The sequence below is a fragment of the Hemibagrus wyckioides genome, linkage group LG09 (genome assembly GCF_019097595.1).
Source record: "Hemibagrus wyckioides isolate EC202008001 linkage group LG09, SWU_Hwy_1.0, whole genome shotgun sequence".
NCBI lineage: Eukaryota > Metazoa > Chordata > Actinopteri > Siluriformes > Bagridae > Hemibagrus > Hemibagrus wyckioides.
The window spans coordinates 30,581,508-30,599,007 of NC_080718.1; the positions used below are offsets into that span (position 1 = coordinate 30,581,508).

At 43.6% G+C, this 17,500-nt stretch overlaps 2 protein-coding genes across 3 annotated transcripts in view; both read right to left on the bottom strand.

The window, feature by feature from the left end:
* Positions 1-11,750, bottom strand: part of LOC131359294 (myelin and lymphocyte protein-like) — a 25,892-nt gene extending 14,142 nt beyond the window's left edge. Inside the window, exons 1-2 of one of the 2 annotated variants that reach the window (XM_058399042.1) lie at positions 11,428-11,750; positions 6,819-6,986 (exon numbers count right to left, since the gene is read on the bottom strand). In XM_058399042.1, the coding sequence (XP_058255025.1) occupies positions 6,819-6,986; positions 11,428-11,520 (261 nt within the window). In that variant the 5' untranslated portion in view covers positions 11,521-11,750. The remainder of the gene's footprint in view (positions 1-6,818; positions 6,987-11,427) is intronic. The other variant, XM_058399041.1, reaches the window with a different exon arrangement.
* A 1,155-nt stretch (positions 11,751-12,905) lies between these two features.
* The window catches only part of LOC131359293 (myelin and lymphocyte protein-like), a 4,726-nt gene continuing 131 nt past the window's right edge, over positions 12,906-17,500 (bottom strand). Inside the window, exons 1-5 of the mRNA XM_058399040.1 lie at positions 17,442-17,500; positions 15,016-15,180; positions 14,581-14,709; positions 14,405-14,446; positions 12,906-14,061 (exon numbers count right to left, since the gene is read on the bottom strand). The exon at positions 17,442-17,500 is cut by the window's right edge and continues 131 nt beyond it. Of these exons, the coding sequence (XP_058255023.1) occupies positions 13,987-14,061; positions 14,405-14,446; positions 14,581-14,709; positions 15,016-15,180; positions 17,442-17,500 (470 nt within the window). The 3' untranslated portion in view covers positions 12,906-13,986. The remainder of the gene's footprint in view (positions 14,062-14,404; positions 14,447-14,580; positions 14,710-15,015; positions 15,181-17,441) is intronic.

Genomic DNA, 17,500 nt, shown 5'->3' on the forward strand with positions numbered 1-17,500 from the left:
TCAGAGACAGGTTATTAACTTTACACCAGGCTGTTAGCCGCTACACCTCCTCTCTGTATGCTGACTCGTTGTTCTTGCTGATGAGATCCACCACGGTCGTGTCATCAGAGAACTTGATGATATGATTAGAGCTGTGCATTACTGCACAGTCATGAGTCAGCAGAATGAACAGCAGTGGACTGAGCACAGAGCCCTGAGGAGCTCCAGTGTTCAGTGTGGTGGTGCTGGAGATGCTGTTCCCGATCCGGACTGACTGAGGTCTCCCAGTCAGGAAATCCAGGATCCAATTGCAGAGGGAGGTGTTGATGCCCAGCAGGCTCAGCTTCTCAATCAGGTGCTGAGGAATGATCGTGTTGAATGCTGAAATGAAGTCAATGAACAGCATTCGTAGGTAAGTGTCTTTATTATCCAGGTGTGTGAGGGCCAGATGGAGGGTTGTGCTGATGGCATCATCTGTGGAGAGGTTTGGACAATACGCAAACTGCATGGGGTCGAGTGAAGGTGGCAGCAGGTTCTTGATGTGTGTCATGACGAGCCTCTCGAAGCACTTCATGATGATGGGTGTGAGTGCAACAGGACGGTAGTCGACTTTAGGCATGTTGGGACGACGGCGCTGCTCAGGGAGATGTTGAAGATGTCCATGAAGACATTTTGCTAGCTGTTCTGCACACTCCCTGAGTACTCTGCCAGGAGTGTTGTCTGGTCCAGCAGCTTTCCATGGGTTAACTTGTCGGAGAAAAAAATAATATACCCAGCTTTGAAATATATACCTAGCTTTAAAAGTAGCTTAAGTAATGTACTCAATGCTCTAAGCTCTGACTTAGCAATATTCTGCCTAAGAGTAGTGTATATCTATCAAGAATTATTTAGCCATTGATTAAGTAGGTAACTTTGATTAATAATAGCTATAATAATCAGATATAGCCTCATAGTCTTTATAATAATCATGCAGAATTATTAATGGCAGCATGCTAGTGTAATAACCACACTGGGACTGAAGAAACCGAAAAGAGGAGAGATTTATTGGAACATTAGGAGTTACAACTCAGTCAGCCAGCCTATCCAACGGGATCAGTGGGACCGGAGGGTCAGTTGTAGAAGACGGAATCTCGGGATCCTGAGGAGAAGTTGGAGAGTAATCAGTGGGAGAAGTTGGGGGCGAATAGTCAGGAGAAGACTGAGGAATATCATGAACACTGTAAGGCATAGGCACAAATGCAGGAGAAAGTTGGGGAATGTCAGGGGAATTAGGAGATGAAGAAGAGTCAGAGGAAGAATCATTAGAGGAGATCTCAACAGGGAAATCCTCAGTCTGGACGCCTTGAGAGGTGGTGCGTGTCCAGTGCCAGTAGAAGGTCTGAGTAGACTGATCACAGGTTGTGGGGTGAAATTGGGTGCTCTGATCAAGACAGACGGTATCTCTCACGATATGGTGAGCGAGGTAAGGAGACTCAGGAATAGAGGATTCAGATAGGTGTTCCAGGAAACCAGTAAGTTCAATGGCCAGACAGGATAGCTGATACTGGCGATAGCGTCGCAGAGCACCCCTGGGACTTCTCCGGAAGATAGCGCGGTGGGCTGACTGAGCTAGGAAAAATAATGGGAAATGGGAAGAGATGAGAGAAGTGCATATTGCGTGACTATGTAGTCAGCAAAAGAGAGCGTGTACTAAGGCAGGAGGAACACAGTGTGGGAAGTAGGCCAGGTCACTGTGACATGACAGTGATAGGCAGGTAGAGGAGACAATAGCATTGGAATACTAGCAACCAACAGTGATGAAAAGAGAAAAGGATATGAGGCAGCTTAATGGCACAGCTTAGTTTAAAATTATTAAATAAAACTTAGATCAAGTAGGTAGAGGGAAAAGTCATCATGACATAGAGGAAGAGAGCAAGGTACTTACACATTGTTGTGGGGGGCAACGCGCGAGGTCAGGATGAGCCGAGGAAGCACCTTTAAGAGGTGACGGTCAAGTGAAGTCAATAAGGAAGTGGCGCCTATAAGTAAGCGCCAATTTTTTCTAAAAATTGTTGACTTAGCCTAAAAATAAGGGGAACTGGAGAGGAGGAAAATTGACGTCATTGAGGGGAGGATGGTATCAATTTAGGGGCGGTATCGGGACAAATGCGAAAATAATGGGAACTGGGAAACGTATGTAAACTAAGGAAGGAGGGACTAAAGTAGCCATACACTGAATATAATGGGAAATTGCTGGAAATATTTAAATTAGAGAAAAGGAGGCGCCCCGGGGCGCCTGGGGTATAAGTAGAGGGGACTTTTTCGGGGTTTGAGAGATCAGCTGCTCTCTTCAGATATGCATGTTGTTGACTGCATGGCTGAATAAAGAAACCCGCTTCTTCTCATCTGTTGACTGAGATCTCTGTTATTTCGGCTAAGTTTTATAGCTTGTGGAGGTCATTGGGAAAGCTAAGAGAAATAGATACAAACAAAAATTCCACCCTGTGATATGTCCACTCAGAGGGGGCTCTGAGTTCCGACAAACTCATGAGTTTTCCTCATGTCAGCCATGGTGAGACAGAGCACCTGGTCCTCTGAAGAAGGGATGGTCTTCCTCGCTGTCACATTGTTATGTGCCTCAAACCGAGCGTAGAAGCTGTTCAGCGCATCTGGAAGGGAGGCATCACTGTCACAGGCAGGTGGAGCTGGCCTGTAGTTGGTGATGGACTGGATGCCTTGCCACATGCACCGAGTGTCGCCGCTGCTCTGGAAGTGGCCATGGATTCTCTGGGAGTGTGCATGCTTTGCCTCTCTAATGGCTCAAGACAGTTTAGCCCGTGCTGTTCTTAGGGCGTCCTTGTCTCCAGTTCTGAAGGCAGAGTCTCTGGATCTTAGCAGCGCACGCACCTTTGCGGTCATCCACGGCTTCTGGTTGGAGCGTGTGGTGATGGACTTGGAGACAGTCACATCATCGATGCACTTCCTGATGTAGCCGGACACTGATGCCGTGTACTCCTCCAAGTCAGTAGAGTCGCTGTTGGTTGCAGCCTCCCTAAACATGCCCTAGTCAGTGCACTCAAAACAGTCCTGAAGAGCAAAGATGGCTCCTACTGGCCAGGTTTTAACCTGTTTCAGAACCAGATGTATTTCCAGCTGTCACACTGGACCAGACCACGGACAAGACAGAGCGAGATGAGAGGAGATTACTGTCTCAAATTCTCATTCCCTCCATTTTCTCTCAACTGCCCTTAATTTTCTCCTAACAGTCAAAGCAGGGCGAGAAGGTTTCTCAGGAAAGTGCTGGAGGATAAGTGAAGTGTGGAGAGTGGACCTGGTGAAAGAGCTCAGTTCTGTAGAAGGTTTTGGGTCAGTGAGATGAGATGATGGAGATCACATTAAAACACATTTTATCAGGAATGTGACAAGAACTGACCCTGATTTGGACTGACAGAGGACAAGTGACCAACACCAACACTAACCTAGAACCGTAGTTTACCTAGAACAGAAACCTTCACTACATCTTCACAAGCCCTGGCCTTACATCACACTCTGAGGGAGACTGAAACTCCTCCTGATTACACACCTGAGAATTATCCTAGATTAACAGAAGCCTAAAGTCAACACTCTAAACTCAACAAGTCATGAGACCAGATCCAGCACTCAGATCTTAGATCCAGCTCTCAGATCCAGCGCTAAGAGAGCAGAGAAGAACCTGAAAACTACCTGAGCAGCAGAGAGAAAACACTCAAAACACAGACAGAAAAGATGATGTACACACAGGGGTGGAGTCTAAAACAGAGGCGTGTCTCAGCTAAACAAAGCTCAAAGCTCTTCTCTGGAATTGTTTATAATTGTTTTTAAACATAGTTGGGAGTGTTTAAAGTCTGTGGAGCTCAGAAAATCTACTGCAGCAGCTGAACAACCTGACTTGTAATGGGAGTGTAATGGGAGAGTAGTGGGAGTGTAATGAGAGTGTAATGTGAATGTAATGAGAGTGTTGTGGGAGTTTAATGAGAGTGTTGTGGGAGTGTAATAGGAGTGTAGTGGGAGTGTAGTGGGAATGTAATGAGAGTGTTGTGGGAGTGAAGTGGGAGTGTAGTGGGAGTGTAATGGGAGTGTAGTGGGAGTGTAATGGGAGTGTAGTGGAAGTGTAATGAGAGTGTAATGGGAGTGTAATGAGAGTGTAGTGGGAGTGTAATGGGAGTGTAATGGGAGTGTAATGAGAGTGTAATGGGAGTGTAATGGGAGTGTAATGAGAGTGTAATGAGAGTGTAATGGGAGTGTAATGAGAGTGTAATGAGAGTGTAATGGGAGTGTAATGGGAGTGTAATGAGAGTGTAGTGGGAGTGTAATGGGAGTGTAATGAGAGTGTAATGGGAGTGTAATGAGAGTGTAATGGGAGTGTAATGAGAGTGTAATGGGAGTGTAATGGGAGTGTAATGAGAGTGTAGTGGGAGTGTAATGAGAGTGTAGTGGGAGTGTAATGAGAGTGTAATAGGAGTGTAGTGGGAGTGTAATGGGAGTGTAATAGGAGTGGAGTGGGAGTGTAATGGGAGTATAATGAGAGTATAATGAGAGTGTAATGAGAGTGTAGTGGGAGTGTAGTGGGAGTGTAATGGGAATGTAATAGGAGTGGAGTGGGAGTGTAATGGGAGTATAATGAGAGTATAATGAGAGTGTAATGAGAGTGTAGTGGGAGTGTAATGGGAGTGTAGTGGGAGTGTAATGGGAGTGTAGTGGGAGTGTAATGAGAGTGTAGTGGGAGTGTAATGGGAATGTAATGAGAGTGTAGTGGGAGTGCAATGGGAGTGTAATGAGAGTGTAGTGGGAGTGTAATAGGAGTGGAGTGGGAGTGTAGTGGGAGTGTAATGGGAGTATAATGAGAGTGTAGTGGGAGTGTAATGAGAGTGTAGTGGGAGTGTAATGGGAATGTAATGAGAGTGTAGTGGGAGTGTAATGAGAGTGTAGTGGGAGTGTAATGAGAGTGTAGTGGGAGTGTAATGGGAGTATAATGAGAGTGTAGTGGGAGTGTAATGAGAGTGTAGTGGGAGTGTAATGGGAATGTAATGAGAGTGTTGTGGGAGTGTAATGAGAGTGTAGTGGGAGTGTAATGAGAGTGTAATGAGAGTGTAGTGGGAGTGTAATGAGAGTGTAGTGGGAGTGTAATGAGAGTGTAGTGGGAATCTAATGGGAGTGTAATGAGAGTGTAGTGGGAGTGTAATGAAATTATAGTGGGAGTGTAATGGGAGTGTAGTGGGAGTGTAATGAGAGTGTAATGAGAGTATAATGGGAGTGTAATGAGAGTGTAGTGGGAGTGTAATAGGAGTGGAGTGGGAGTGTTGTGGGAGTGAAATGAGAGTGTAGTGGGAGTGTAATGAGAGTGTAGTGGGAGTGTAATGGGAGTATAATGAGAGTGTAGTGGGAGTGTAATGGGAATGTAATGAGAGTGTAGTGGGAGTGTAATGGGAGTGTAATGAGAGTGTAGTGGGAGTGTAATGAGAGTGTAGTGGGAGTGTAATGAGAGGGTAGTGGGAATCTAATGGGAGTGTAATGAGAGTGTAATGAGAGTGTAATGGGAGTGTAGTGGGAGTGTAATGAGTGCATAATGAGAGTGTAGTGGGAGTGTAATGGGAGTGTAGTGGGAGTGCGATGAGAGTGTATTGGGAGTGTAACGAGAGTGTACTGTGAGTGTAGTGGGAGTGTAATGGGACTGTAGTGGGAGTGTAATGAGAGTGTAGTGGGAGTGTAGTGGGAGTGTAATGGGAGTGTAGTGGGAGTGTAATGAGAGTGTAGTTGGAGTGTAATGACAGCATAATGAGAGTGTAGTGGGAGTGTAATGAGAGTGTAGTGGGAGTGTAATAGGAGTGTAGTGGGAGTGTAGTGGGAGTGTAATGAGAGTGTAGTGGGAGTGTAATGGGAGTGTAATGAGAGTGTAGTGGGAGTGTAATGGGAGTATAATGAGAGTGTAGTGGGAGTGTAATGGGAATGTAATGAGAGTGTAATGGGAGTGTAATGAGAGTGTAGTGGGAGTGTAATAGGAGTGGAGTGGGAGTGTAATGGGAGTATAATGAGAGTGTAGTGGGAGTGTAATGAGAGTGTAGTGGGAGTGTAATGGGAGTGTAATGAGAGTGTAGTGGGAGTGTAATGAGAGTGTAGTGGGAGTGTAATGAGAGTGTAGTGGGAGTGTAATGAGAGTGTAGTGGGAGTGTAATGAGAGTGTAGTGGGAGTGTAATGGGAGTATAATGAGAGTGTAGTGGGAGTGTAATGAGAGTGTAGTGGGAGTGTAATGAGAGTGTAGTGGGAGTGTAACGAGAGTGTACTGTGAGTGTAGTGGGAGTGTAATGGGAGTGTAGTGGGAGTGTAATGAGAGTGTAGTGGGAGTGTAGTGGGAGTGTAATGGGAGTGTAGTGGGAGTGTAATGAGAGTGTAGTGGGAGTGTAATAGGATTGTAGTGGGAGTGTAGTGGGAATGTAATGAGAGTGTAGTGGGAGTGTAATGGGAGTGTAATGGGAGTGTAATGAGAGTGTAATGTGAATGTAATGAGAGTGTTGTGGGAGTTTAATGAGAGTGTAATGGGAGTGCAATGGGAGTGTAATGAGAGTGTAATGGGAGTGTAATGAGAGTGTAGTGGGAGTGTAATAGGAGTGGAGTGGGAGTGTAATGGGAGTATAATGAGAGTGTAGTGGGAGTGTAATGAGAGTGTAGTGGGAGTGTAATGAGAGTGTAGTGGGAGTGTAGTGGGAGTATACAAGAACAATATAACAATATAAGAACAGACACTTATAATGATGTTGATGATGAAGATGATGATGATGGTGGTGATGATGAAGAGCATTGTGTGTGTGGTGCTCATGCTCACAGCAGTAGCCCAGCCTCCTTTGTTCTTGTGAGCTCCACAGGCAAAAATGATGAGCCACAAAAAGGTCATGACAAAACAGAAGACGGAGACGAACATCACCCAGCCCTGAGGGTTCTCCGGCTGTACATGAGTGGAAGCCACCAGGATCCACACCAACCCTCCAAATATCTGCAAAACACACACAGACATACACACACAGGGTAAGAGTGTGGTACAAATTCCAAATTATTATTTATTATTATGTATTATAAATATCTAGAACCTGTGAGGAGTTTAGTGTTCCACCTCCTGGTACTCTGTAAGAAAAAGGGTTCTTCACGTTCTTTAAGAGTTTATCATGTAGTTAAAGAGCTGAGCCTCCTATAAAGATTTCTACATGGAACCTTCTCTGATATGGAAACAGTAAAAGGCTTCTAGTAAGGGTTCTTGGGTTTCTAACAGGGTTCCAGTTAGAACTTTTACTGAGAGAGAACCAGTTATAGGGTTCTATACTGTATTCATTAAGTGTTCATTAGATAATTATGAGAAAAGGGTTCTACTCTGAACTCTGAATTCTCAGTTGTTGTGTAGGGGTTCTAAACCTGCTAAAAGGGTTCTATTAGGAACCTTCTGTGGAGAAACACAAACACTATTATGTATTATGTCTTTACTGGATAATTATCATCTGAAGATTGTTCTAGTTTGTAAACTTTACATTTGAGGGAGCAGTTCAGAACCCAGGAGCACTGCAGAACCCAGGAGCACTGCAGAACACATGAGGTTCTAAGATCACAAATAAATCCAAAGGAATAGAAATAAAAATAAACATACATTTTTAAAAAGCTCAGTGGCGTGACACTAGAACAGTGTTTAGTGTAAACACACTGGGATCAGATTACACTAAACACACACACAGTATTAATAATAAAGGAGCAGTAGTGGCTGGGTGGTGATGTTGGAGAACTGAGCAGAAGTCACTGAGTCACTGAACCCTCAGCTTCTCAGGAGTGTAAACCAGTCTGAAGATAAAATAAATTCACACACTCATCACACACACACTCATCACACACACACACTCATCACACACACACACTCATCACACACACACACACTCATCACACACACACACTCATCACACACACACTCATCACACACACACACACTCATCACACACACACACTCATCACACACACACTCATCACACACACACTCATCACACACACACACACTCATCACACACACACACTCATCACACACACACACACTCATCACACACACACACTCATCACACACACACTCATCACACACACACACACACACTCATCACACACACACACTCATCACACACACACACACACTCATCACACACACACACACTCATCACACACACACACACTCATCACACACACACTCATCACACACACACTCATCACACACACACACTCATCACACACACACACACTCATCACACACACACACTCATCACACACACACTCATCACACACACACACACTCATCACACACACACACACTCATCACACACACACACACACTCATCACACACACACACTCATCACACACACACACACACTCATCACACACACACACACTCATCACACACACACTCATCACACACACACATACTCATCACACACACACACTCATCACACACACACACACTCATCACACACACACACACTCATCACACACACACACTCATCACACACACACACACTCATCACACACACACACTCATCACACACACACACACTCATCACACACACACACTCATCACACACACACACACTCATCACACACACACACACTCATCACACACACACACTCATCACACACACACTCATCACACACACACTCATCACATTCATCACACACTCACCACATTCATCACACACACACCACATTCATCACACACACACACTCATCACACACACACACTCATCACACACACACACACTCATCACACACACACACTCATCACACACACACACACACTCATCACACACACACACTCATCACACACACACACACTCTTCACACACACACACTCATCACACACACTCATCACACACACACACACTCATCACACACACACACTCATCACACGCACACTCATCACACACACACACTCATCACACACACACACACACACTCATCACACACACACACACACTCATCACACACACACACACACACTCATCACACACACACACACACACACACTCATCACACACACACACTCATCACACACACACTCATCACACGCACACTCATCACACACACACACACACTCATCACACACACACACACACACTCATCACACACACACACACACACACTCATCACACACACACACACACACACTCATCACACACACACACTCATCACACACACACATCACACACACACACTCATCACACACACACTCATCACACGCACACGCACACTCATCACACACACACACACTCATCACACGCACACACACTCATCACACGCACACACACACACACATAGCCTTTATCTCACACTGGAGCATCACACTCTGAGGACATTCATCACACACACACACACTCATCACACACACACACACTCATCACACGCACACTCATCAGACACACACACACACACACTCATCACACACACACACTCATCACACACACACACACACACTCATCACACACACACACTCATCACACACACACACACACATAGCCTTTATCTCACACTGGAGCATCACACTCTGAGGACATTCATCACACACACACACACACAAACCCGGACATGCTTATCACACACACACACACACACACTGAACTGCTCACAGAAACACACTTCTGAAGGTTAAAGTAAATAATTATCTATTTATACAACACCTCTATTTATATAAAATTTATAAATAACCAAAAATCCTTACAATGACCTGAACACACACTTACACTCCGTCTTACACTGAATTACCCTTAAATTCAACATCTACACCAGAGAGATCATATAGTTTAACACATAGGAGTTTCTCTCTCTCTCCCTGTCTGTCTGTCTCTCTCTCTCTCTCCCTGTCTGTCTGTCTGTCTGTCTCTCTCTCTCTCTCCCTGTCTGTCTGTCTGTCTGTCTCTCCCTGTCTGTCTGTCTGTCTGTCTGTCTGTCTGTCTCTCTCTCTCTCTCTCTCTCTCTCTCCCTGTCTGTCTCTCTTTCTCTCTCCCTGTCTGTCTGTCTCTCTCTCTCTCTCCCTGTCTGTCTGTCTGTCTGTCTGTCTCTCTCTCTCTCTCTCTCTCTCTCTCTCTCTCTCTCTCTCCCTGTCTGTCTCTCTCTCTCTCCCTGTCTGTCTGTCTCTCTCTCTCTCCCTGTCTGTCTGTCTGTCTGTCTGTCTCTCTCTCTCTCTCTCTCTCCCTGTCTGTCTGTCTGTCTGTCTGTCTCTCTCTCCCTGTCTGTCTGTCTGTCTGTCTGTCTGTCTGTCTGTCTGTCTCTCTCTCTCTCTCTCCCTGTCTGTCTCTCTTTCTCTCTCCCTGTCTGTCTGTCTGTCTGTCTGTCTCTCCCTGTCTGTCTGTCTGTCTGTCTCTCTCTCTCCCTGTCTGTCTGTCTCTCTCTCTCCCCCTGTCTGTCTCTCTCTCTCTCTCTCTGTCTCTCTCTCTCTCTCTCTCTCTGTCTCTCTCTCTATCTCTCTGTCTCTCTCTCCTCTCTCTGTCTCTCTCTCCCACTCTCTCTCTCTCTCTCTTTCCCTGTCTCTCTCTCTCTCCCCGTCTCTCTCTCTCCCCCTGTCTGTCTCTCTCAGTGTTCAGATCAGATAGTGATACTGATACATGGCCCTGAGAACACAAAACAAAACCACAAAAACAGAAGGATCAGGTTTTTTTTCCATTTGGGAAAATAAGTGACAGATGCAGCAAAATTCCCAGCGATACCTTCACTCCAGGGTAAGGTCAGGTTAGCTGACCACCTCTTATCTTCCTGACCGGATTACATATCTACTATTAAGTAGTAGTCTTTTTAAAGTAAGATAAAAAGAAATGTTATAAATATTGAACCCTTCAGTGTTTAATGGAATGTCTGAGGTCTTTAATCCACATCAACATCAACAGTTTTAAATAACATCATTCTGAACAAACTTTTTTTTAACTTTACAGAGCTGAATAAACTTCTACTTTATTGACTTACACACTTCTACACACTTCTACAGAGTGGACTATTTGTGGACTCTCATGTCCACAAATAAACACTGCAACATTTTATGTGTTAATTCAACACTTTACAAAATGCTAGAAAGTGTGTGTGTGTGTGTGTGTGTGTAAACGCTTGAGGTGTGTTTTTTCACTGTTCTCATTAACCCGATATGAAGCGCGGAGTAAACCATGCGCAACTGACCAGCTCTCCCTGAGAGCACTAATGTTACACACACACACACACACACACACACACACACACACTTATTCATCTGGGTGTCCTATAGTGGCAATAAAGGGTCATATAAAGTCTAGTGCGCAGTGAGAAGACTAGAAATCAAAAACTTCAGGTCAGCCAGATGAACTTTTTTCTAGAAATCCCTCTATTTTATCAAAAAGAAGAAGAAGAAGAAGAAGAAGAAGAAGAAGAAGATGATGATGATGAAGAGTCTTACCAGTTCGGGAAGGTAGAAGATCTCGGGTGCGGTGGTGCAAATCCCGACGCCGCTCGGCAGGTTGGCCATCGCCTGCGCCGTCGCCGCTGCCATGCCTTCGCTCGAGCTCTAACGGACTACCTGAGCCAGGTGAGTGCCTCTGAGTGAAACGCCGCGTCCTTCCTCTGACCAGCCTTGAAATACCTGTTCCGCGCGCGCACTGCTGCGGACACTTCTTACCTCGGGGCAAAGCGCGCGCGCGCGCGAACGAACACACACACACACACACACACACACCGGTAGCTCTTCTGCCCCACCGTTTTCACTAGAGGTGTGTGTGTGTGTGAGACAGAGAGAGAGATTCTGACCTTGACACACACACACACACTCTCTCTCTCTCTCTCTCTCTCTCTCTCGCTACCAAGCGCACTTTTTTACGCAGTGTCACACTTCACGCGCATCCGCCGTAACACTAGGGTAAATAGATGACGTCACTCTTAAGGGTCCGAAATTGTTTTCCTGTAGCATCCACTCCCCAGTGTTTTATTCCCCTTACACCATTGCAGACTCTAAACAAATGAATTGTTTTAAATTAAAGAACACGTTAATGTTGTGAATAGATGTGAATATAAATGAGAAGAGTTTATGCTGAGGGTAGAATCCTGAAGACAGGAGGTCAGCGGTAGATTTGAACCCTTTTTAATAACACAATCTAAACCAAAACACAGACACCAGTTAGCACTTTCTATAAAGTTTTTATATTCACACCCCCTTCCTCGAGGAAAAACTAAAACACACCCCTCACCACTGTTAACCCTCTTAAAGGAGCCTCACATTTAACATTTAGCCAATACGACTGTCCTACATTTGAAAATCTTCAAATGTAGGACAGTCGTAATCAGTATTTCACTCATTGTCCTACTGTGTATGATTTTGTATGTGACGAATAAAATATGAATTTGAATACACTACAGACTAAATGGAACATTTCTCTGCCATGCCACCAGAGGGCACCAGAGAACTCCTCTCCAGCTCTCTACTAAAACCTGTCTCTCCATTTACCCCTGAGCAGGTAACCAGAGCTGAACCTCCACCAGCTCTGCAGCCCAAGAGAGCAGTTTAGTTTAGAGCACTCACAGCCATGGGGCAATTAAGTGTGTAATCTGGTGGACTGATGAGCCCTTAGATCCTCACTCTCATCACTGAATACCACAGAAGTTTACCCCTCCTTGACCTGGGGTATTGTCCCATCCCAGAACTGGAGTATAGTTCCCTCCCAGACACAGGGTATTGTTCCCCCCCAGACCTGAAGTATTGTTCTCTCCCATACCCTAGTGGATCGTCTCATTGGTCAGTTCTCTTTCATCAGATGATCTTCGGTAAAAATCCTGAAGATGATGTGAAATGATCATCAGGGAAAAGCCTCTGAAAATTATTATTGTTATTATTATTGTTGTTGTTGTTGTGAATCATGTGTATATTATATACAGTAGACTGTGTGGTTTGTTAAACATTTTATTTCTGATTATTGCATAAAAACATTTACATCTGAAACATTTTTCAAGAAAATAATCTGGTAATAAAATCATAAACATTTCTTGGTGTAAAATTCTGATGAAGCAAAAATAAAGAAATATGTTTTCCATTTATTTCGTTTGTTTTTAGACAAAGCTTTATTTCATTTTTGTTTGAATAATTGTGATTGTGTCACAAATGTGATAAAAACGTGAATACACCTTTACAGTGGGACCTTTACAGTCAGCATGGGCATGCACAGTGGGGTATCAGCGTGGGCGTGTACAGTGGACATGTCAGCATGGGCATGTACAGTGGGCGTGTCAGCGTGGGCGTGTAGAGGGGAACGTATCTCTCTTCTTTTTACTCTTTCATCAAAGTGAGGCCAGATTGGTGTATAAGATCGATTTATTCATCAGAGTCATCAGATCCTGGTGTTGGACTCAGCTGTAGATCTGAACTCCGTTTTCTTCACAGATCTGAGATCAGAACTATTCAGGAAACAGTGTGTGAAGATAAGAACAATCAGGAATAATGGGGAATAATTAGGAAGAAATGTAGATGCAGATCTGTGTATGGAGATAAGATTTTACATGGCTGAGGTGTGGTCAGTCGGCCGTCACGGTGTTCCTGGATGTGTTTAAACCATTATAACAACAGAACATTTTTTTTCATATAAAGGAATTTTGTTAAACGAATCAAACACATGCTCAATAATCTGCAAAAAATTCAGATGCATTGTTTTCTTTATCTCTTTGTGTGTTTATAAAACTTTATTTACGGTTAGGATTTACTTTATGTAATCTGATCTATGAATAGATGCTTGGGGTGAAAGGTATAATGATGAATAATGAATAAGTTTGGAAACTCTGTGATTGGCTTCGGGACCTTCTGCTCATCAGCAGGAAGCTAAACAGCGCCATTTACAGCTGCTGCCCCCTACTGGTCTACAGCAGGAAGTGTGTGGAGGTTTTTCAGGTCAGGTTTAGTTTAGGGTTTAGGGTTCGAGGTGAAGATGGTTGCCTTGTTTTGCTTTTTTAAATCTTTCTCTTCTCGCCTTTCTCTTCAGGAGGATTTCCACCGGAGCGCAGAGAAGATGGCGTGGATGAAGTAGAGCAGCATGGTTACATAAGACATCACCTGAATACACACAAACACACAAATAATGAAAGGAAATTAAGTTGATTTGTTTATTATTTTTCTTAGGGTTAGGGTTACGGTAAGGGTCGAGGTTAGGGGTTAAGTTCAGGGATTAGGGTAAGAGCGTTAGTGTTAGGATCAGGGATAGGGGTTAGGGTCAGGGTTTTGGGCCAGGAGTTAGGGTTAGGGTAGGGGTTAGGGGTTAGGCGTTAGGCTCAAGGTTAGGGTTATTGTTTATTTGTTGTTCTGTTGTATATTTCAAAACAAAAATAAAAATAAAACATGACAATTCTGCTCCTGTTATTACAGTAATATAATCTGAGAATAAATCTGTGTTTCTTACCACAGCAGCAATGTTCTCCTGATAGGTCTTGAAATTTTGAGCCTTGTAGTAGTAGAGAGAGTTGTAAATAGAAAATAAATTAAAAAATAAAATGTTTACATTCTGCTCCTGTTATTATTGGGATGAAATATATAGTGGAGAATAGTGTGTGTGTGTGTAAAAAGTGTATTTCTTACCTCAGTGTTATTAAGGATGGGTGTGTAGAAACCTTGAGTTATCACGTTCTTGTAGTAGAGGGTGACGCTGGCCAGAGCTACAGAGGAACTCAGGTAGAAGAGAACAGCGATGAAATGATACGCTGTGTCCTGAGAGAGAGAGAGAGAGAGAGAGAGAAGGAGAACAGAGTTGAAACTTTAAACAGGATAAATTTATACCTTAACTACTGCAGAGGTTTTATTCTGGTTTTCAGTTTCCTTTCAGATTGACTTGTTCAAGTTATCATGAGAAGAGTGATCGTGTTAATAGAAATAAAATAAAGCCAATTCCAGATTACTGACTAACAGGGTGTGACACCTCACTGAGTCACAGTACAGGTGTAAATGACACCAATTATTATAATTATACTGTGTGTGTGTTCGTGTGTGTGTGTGTGTGTGTGTGAGTGTAATCACCAGGCCGGGCCACACACTGCTCTGGTTTGCTCCACCGAGGAAGATGATGAACCACAGTGTAGTGAAGACGAAGCAGAAGATGGAGACGAACATCACCCAGCCCTGAGGGTTCGGAGGATCCACTCGAGTGGAAGCCACCAGACACCATGTCAGACCCCCAAAAATCTGAAACCAGTCCAGAAAACTCACATCAGGCTGTGGACACATCAAACTCTAAAACACTCCAGAACCCAAACACACAAAATCTTCACACACATGACTCCAGAGAAGTGAGAGAAATCATTCAAATCCCTGCATCTTTGTCATTGGTTTTGGGTTTTTTAAAAACTAAAATTAAAAACATTAATAAACATATCTGTAGCAGAAATCAGAGAATTTAGTTTAAAGTCTAAAATCTATTTAGAAATCATTGCTGAATTTGGATCTTGAGGAACAAATGAACATTTAGAAACTGCATCAAATTGTGAAAACATTCAGAAGATCTTAAAGATCTAATTCTTCTGGATTATAATTCTAATGAACAATGGTGTTGGAGTGGAGCTGCAGAAAAGTTGCATCATCATCAACATCAACACCATGTCAGCACATGCTGAAGACTCCACCTTAATCAAATAATGAGTTTCAGTCTGTGGAGCATTTTAATGTGAGATGAAAGAGCAGAACCTGAGCAGAGTGTGGATGTCGAGGTGACTGAGTAAACACTGCAATCAGGAACGGCTGATTAATAAACTCACTCTGTATCGAAATCTTATTATTTCAGGTTCAGCGTATCAGCTCTGAGCTCAAACACGCTAGCACACCTTTATCAAACAGGTTTCCAAACTGCTCCAGAACATTTCACAGGTTGAGCAAATGTGATGATCTGAAGCTTTTACTTTAATATGGAGTGAAATCATCAGGAGAACACTTTCATCACAGCTGAGAACCTCAAGAGGAACCCTTTCCAGCTCCACTACTCATTTCCAGACAGAGAGCTTTCAGATGTTCCTCAGATCAGACTGAGAACACAGCTCACACCCTGAGCTCCAGTTAAAGCTGGTGTGCACTTCTTCAACATCAATCAGGTTGAAGAACCTGATCAGGAATGCGGAGCCTGTTAGCCCTGGACTCCACTGAGGTTCTCCCAGAGCAGAAGATGGATGGATCATCATGACTTCATCTGCAGTTAATCTGAACTGCACAAATCACTTACTTTTAGAATTTAACTTTATTTAACTCCATGCTGCTCTTCCTCTCTCTGAATCCATACATTTATTTTATCTTAAGGTAAAAAAGATCACAAAAAGATAAAGATTCCCAGAACTCATGAGAGATGCTCCGGGATTAGATTTCAGAAATAATAATTCACTATTCATTAAAAAATGTACACGCTGGTCAACGTACACGCAACACACCGAAATATTTCCCAGTAAAATTTGAGGAACGTTAATACACACAGAAGCAGAGTGGGTGCAGCTGAAGGTGGTGGACGCAGCTGAAGGTGGTGGACGGTGTGAACCGCTGTTTTGACCTGTTAATAAACCGATACAGAAAACACTTTGAAGCGACTGAACTGGAAATTCCAGCATTGTCGGAATTGGCGCCAGCTTTTGTGTGGTGTTTAAATATTCAGCTCCGTGTTCAGCTTTATGTACACACAAAACGCTTTGTGTTGATGTGTTTCTGTCAGGAACGCACAACATTACATTACTACCATCTGACTCTGAGCCCAGCTCTGTCCAGATCAGCAGGCTGTTAGATCAGACAACTGATATCATATCTAGATATACAGAGGGGATTTATTTACACTTCATTAACGCTGCATTAATACTGCACTGCATCCACACACTTCTGTTATCACTAATCACCTCCGATTAACATCTATCTATCTCTCTATCTCTCTATCTATCTCTCTATCTCTCTCTCTATCTCTCTATCTATCTATCTATCTATCTATCTATCTATCTATCTATCAGAAGAAGAAGAAGAAGAAGAAGACTACAGGAGGTCTTTCTGCATTGCATGTGACTACTGTACAAATAAAACAATGTGCAGAAAGTTTCCACAGAAAGTGGAGTTCAAATATCTCCTGCGTCCACCTCCAGCAGTCTGAGAAGATCAGAAGAACGTTCCTCAAACTGACGATGAAGGACGTCTCACTTCTCAAAAACCTTAGTGGACATTGTTTACAACACCTACTGTTCATCCATCTAGCCAATTTATACACCTGTTATATGTGTAGTGCGTGATAGAGGTGGTTTCTGTGTGTGTGTGTGTGTGTGTGTGTGTTTGGCCTCAAGCTTTTTGACACATACACAACCCTTCATCGCTACTAAAAGGTGACCTGCACTTTGGTTTTAATCAGGCAGCAAGACTATCACTGTTAACTTACCTCGTTTAACAGATACATGACCACACACACACACACACACACAAATGTTACTTACAAATTCTGGGATGAAGAGGATGTCAGGAATGGTGGTGAAAATCTTACACCCACTTGGAA